This window comes from Lolium rigidum, chromosome 1 (genome assembly GCF_022539505.1).
Source record: "Lolium rigidum isolate FL_2022 chromosome 1, APGP_CSIRO_Lrig_0.1, whole genome shotgun sequence".
NCBI classification, from domain to species: Eukaryota; Viridiplantae; Streptophyta; class Magnoliopsida; order Poales; family Poaceae; genus Lolium; species Lolium rigidum.
In genome coordinates, this window is record NC_061508.1 from 326,785,140 (window position 1) to 326,790,131 (window position 4,992).

Here is a 4,992-nt window from a genome sequence, read left to right on the forward strand (position 1 = left end):
AACGCAGCATTGCGTGGTACTTTCGCTGCCAAAGTGATGGCTTTCACATGCTTTGTGTTGTCCGGAGAAAAAAGAAAAGAGTCTACCTACCTTGCATCGCATGCATGTTAGTTCCAGTAAGACGATCCGTAGCCATCAGGTAACAACTGCTGTTGAACAATGAAGTCATTGCCATGGATCGATACTGGATGGCAGGTTCGTGCCAAACATTAGGAATGCATCTATGTTACGACCTCCCACCGAACATTGAGAAAAAGTTATATTAACGACTTCCACAGTAAAACCTTTCATAAATGAGGTTCTAGTTTTTGGAGTTTTTGTAATATTGGTAAACATGTCTTAGAATTTTGAGAAATGATAATAGGGAACAAGTATATCAAAAGCTTTGGCACTTGGGTATATTGGTAAACTGGTTGAAGTTTTAACTTCGATTTTCAGTTTTCTTGAAAGAATCCGATTTTATTAGTTAACCAAACATAGTATATCGGCGAAATTGAAACACGCAAGAACAACAAACCATGAGGCAAATAGAAAGTTCATAAATATATGCAAAATTATGCTTCTGCAATTAATGAACCTCAGTCCCTCGAAGAATTGAACTTTTGGATTCAATGAGCAAACCAGAACTTTGAGGGTCAACTTTCATTGAGATGGAACCGTAGAGACCAACCAAGTTCAAATTCCGGTTCTTATATTTACGAGGCTAGTACATTTGTATAGAAAAACATAGCGAAATTCACTGACTTATCTTTGTTTCTATCAAAGCGATCTGGTATAACCGAGGAGTACACTTGTGGATATGTACATGTGCGATTGTAATATTGAATCAATGGACCTATCTGAAATAACATAAGAAAATATGGTAACTAACATTTTTGTTTCAAAAAATGTCACTCCTTTAAATGATTCGGTTATTTCATAAGTTTGACCAAATTTCAACTTAGAACAAAAATTGCAGAAAGTCACAATTCGGAATTTGACTCTGTAGTCATCGATCATGTCTTTCTAGAAAGTTAATGTAATTGTTAAGTTTGAGAGAGATAAGATGAATATAGTAAAGTTGTTGCAAGGTCACAAGAGTAAAATGTGGAAAAATGAGGTAGTTGTCAGAATATCAAGCCTAGTTGAGGGAAAAACTGAATTTAAAGATAAATTAAAACAACAACAACAACAACAAAATTACTAAAAAAAAACTTTTGTTTGAAAACTTTTCTTTTGAAGTCGAAGATAAAGGTAGAACCAACCTGTGGTTGGATGGTTTGGTGTCTCGTTAAAAGTGAAATGTTCTTCAGTTGGAGGTGATGTTCCATCGACAGTGAGGTGCACATGGTGACTTCGTCAATCTCAAGATCTGTTGGATTAGTTTCTTGGACTCAGTCTCTCAGAGGTGCTCATAGGGGTAGAATGTGCATGCATTCGTAAATTTATAGGGGTGAATGTATGTGCGTATGTATGAGCGGGCGTCTATGTCTATATTAAGTTTCGCAAAAAAAAAAAAGACGAAGACGAAGAGACCTAGTATAGTTATAGAGAAAAAAAATTCATTCTACTGAAAACGTCGTTCCACTGCCACGTAAACGTCAACATAGGCGCGCACGCACGTTCGTTCGCACCAACGAGCGGCGGGGCCCACCACGCACCAGCACCGAACCACAAAACAGAGCCCGCCGGACACCGCTCGATCGCTTCCCCTCCCCACCACTTCCTCCCCGGCGAACTCGCCGCCGCCTGCGCCTCCCCCACGGCGCCGTGCGATCGCCTCCATGCCACCGACCCGCACCTTGCCCTTCTCCCCGTAACCCGGCGCAACGCCGGCACGCGGCGATGGCGCCCCTCGTCCCAATCGCCCTCCTCTGCATCGCCCTCTGCCTCGCCGCCGCCTCCTCCTCGTCGGCGGCGGAGTGCGGTCGGAACACCACCCTGGAGGGCTACACTGCGGACCTGCGCATGTCGCAGCACCAGCTCCGGGGCCGCGTGGCCGTGCTGGACGGCTGCTCCTTCCGCGTCTCCTCCCTCGACCTCCTCGCCGGCTCCGCCTCGGCCCGCTGGTGGCGCGCGGACGGCGCCGACCTCGATTCCCTCTCCCGCGGCGCTCCCGCCGCCCAAGAACCTCTCAACCGCACCTTCGCCTCCGAATCCCTCGTCTTTCGGCTCCTCCCGGGCCTCTCCTGGCCGCTCGTCCCCGTCCTCGCCGCCTTCGACCCGCTCACCTCCTCCCTCTTCGGCTTCGTCCGCCTCCCCTCCAACGCCACCTCCAACTCCTCCGACGCCTCCACCGCCAACTCATCCGCGCCCACCATGTTCAACTCCTGCGCCCAGCTCTCGCCGCGGTTCCGGGTGCGGTGGACGCTCCGCGAGGCGGAGAACGCCATCGACGTGGGCCTCGAGGCGGCCGTCGGGTCCGAGTACTACATGGCGTTCGGCTGGGCGGATCCCGGCGCCAAGCCCAACGCCACCATGATCGGCGCCGACGTGGCCGTCGCGGGGTTCACCGAGGAGGGCCTCCCGTTCGCCGAGGACTACTTCGTCACCCGGTCCAGCGAGTGCCTGCTCCGCGCCGACGGCACGGCGGAGGGCGTCTGCCCGGACACCTTCTACGGCCGCCGCAACGGCACCGGCGACGCCGACTCGGTCAACAACACGCGCCTCGTCTACGGCCACCGCCGCGACGGCGTCTCCTTCGTGCGCTTCTCGCGCCCGCTCGCGTCGCCCGACAAGAGGTACGACGTGGCGGTGGACGCCGCCAAGAGCATGACGGTGATCTGGGCCATCGGGCTGCTCCGTCCGCCGGACTCGCTGAGCCCGTACTACCTGCCGCTGAACCACGGCGCGCCGGCGGGCACCGCGTACGGCCACCTCGCGCTCAACCTGTCGGCGTCGGCGATCGAGGGGTGCCGCGGGCCACTGGACGCCGAGGACAAGGAGGACCAGGGCCGGATCACGGCCGAGCGGCAGACGCCGCTGGTGGTCACGGCCGGCCCGGCCATGCACTACCCCAACCCGCCCAATCCCACCAAGGTGCTTTACATCAATAAGAAGGAGGCGCCCCTGCTCAAGGTGGAGCGCGGCGTGCCGGTCACCTTCTCCGTCGAGGCCGGCCACGATGTTCCGCTCTACATCACGTCCGACGCCGTGGGCGGGAACGCCACGGCACGGAACACCTCCGAGGTCATCTACGCCGGCAGTGAGAAGTCAGAGGGCGTGCCGGCGACGCCGACGGAGCTCGTCTGGCTGCCGGACCGGAACACGCCGGACGTCGTGTACTACCAATCCCTGTATGATCCCAAGATGGGGTGGAAAATTCAGGTGGTCGATGGAGGCCTCAGTGACATGTACAACAACAGCGTGCTGCTGGACGATCAGCAGGTCACCTTCTTCTGGACTATGTCCGCCGACTCCATCAACATCGCCGCCCGGGGCGAGAAGAAGAGCGGGTACCTCGCCATCGGCTTCGGCAGCGCAATGGTGAACAGCTACGCCTACGTTGGATGGATCGACGCCAATGGCACCGGACATGTCAACTCCTACTGGATCGACGGGAAGGACGGCATGAGCGTGCACGAGACGCACGAGAACCTCACCTACAAGAGGTGCCGGTCGGAGAATGGCGCCATCATATTTGAGTTCACCCGTCCACTGGCGACTTCGTGCAGTGGAAGGGTGGAGTGCAAGAACATCATCGATCCCACAACTCCTCTGAAGGTCATCTGGGCCATGGGTTCCCAGTGGTCATCTGGCCGATTGAGCGTGAAGAACATGCACTCTGTCACCAGCAACCGTCCTGTTCGGATCCTCTTGCTGAGTGGGTTGGCGGAGGCGGTGGAGGATTTGCGCCCGGTGCTTGCTGTTCATGGATTTATGATGTTTGTGGCATGGGGAATGCTGCTTCCCGGAGGAATCGTGGCGGCGCGGTACCTGAAGCATGCCAAAGGGGATCTTTGGTTCCAGGCTCATACATACCTTCAGTACTCTGGCCTGTCTGTCATGTTCTTGGGCGTTCTGTTTGCAGTTGCCGAGCTCCGGGGCTTCTCTTTCAAATCAACACACGCTAAGATCGGCGTGGTGGCGTTTACATTCACTTCTATGCAGCCGGTCAATGCTTATCTTCGGCCACATAGAGCAGAGAATGCAGAGATTCTGTCAAGAAACAGAGTGATCTGGGAATATCTGCATATCTTTACTGGGAGGACTGCTTTGGTAGCCGGTGTCACGGCACTCTTCACCGGCTTGCAGCATCTTGGGCACCGGTACGGCAGCAAGACGATCAAGGGGCTTACATGTGGATTGGTTGTATGGGTTGTCAGTGGTGTGTTGGTAGTGGCTTACCTTGAGTACATGAAGGTTAAGCGAAGAAGAGATGGCGCCGATGGCCTCTCGCACAAATTCGTGCTTGGCAACACTGAGGAAGACGATTCAGTTGATCTTCTCCATTCCGACAGGTTTGACAGTAAAATGGACTCTGGTTCACCTGGATCGATGGAAGTGCAGCTTCAGCCACTGAAAGGATGAACATACCTTTTTTTGGTTATACCTATCAATATAAAGGATTTTAGTTCAGATTCTGTATAGACAGAACAAAATGGAGATATACTACATTGCAGGGTAGAAGGATTTTACTTTTAAGTACTCTACTGATGCAAGGAATTAGAGGGGCTCCTCTTTGGCTGCAAAGGAGGTATTATCATGCCACTGGTGTAGAATAGGTGCTCTGTTTCATCTTGTTTGAACATAGGTCATGTTGTTTTTCTTAGTCTTCTAACTTAGTGACTGGTATGTACATCTGTACATTTTTGGTATATATATTGAAAGATAATATTGTTCCTTCTTAAGTGTCCAAATCGTGAAGCATTTGTTGTTATACCCAGTAAATCTTAACATTGGTGTGTGAGATTTTGACATAATATTAATGTGAGTATACCTGCATACAATAACTCAACACAGTTGTTGAATGTCCTTCTCTCTGTTTTCAATTTTATGATTCGGTATGATACA

General features: G+C 52.1%; 1 protein-coding gene across 1 annotated transcript; it reads left to right on the forward strand.

Moving 5' to 3' along the window:
* The first annotated feature begins 1,824 nt into the window (after positions 1-1,824).
* On the forward strand, positions 1,825-4,762 carry LOC124699350 (cytochrome b561, DM13 and DOMON domain-containing protein At5g54830-like). Its single transcript, XM_047231667.1, has one exon. It carries the CDS (start codon positions 1,825-1,827, stop codon positions 4,507-4,509), a length of 2,685 nt encoding a protein of 894 aa, XP_047087623.1. The 3' UTR covers positions 4,510-4,762.
* Positions 4,763-4,992: the final 230 nt, after the last annotated feature.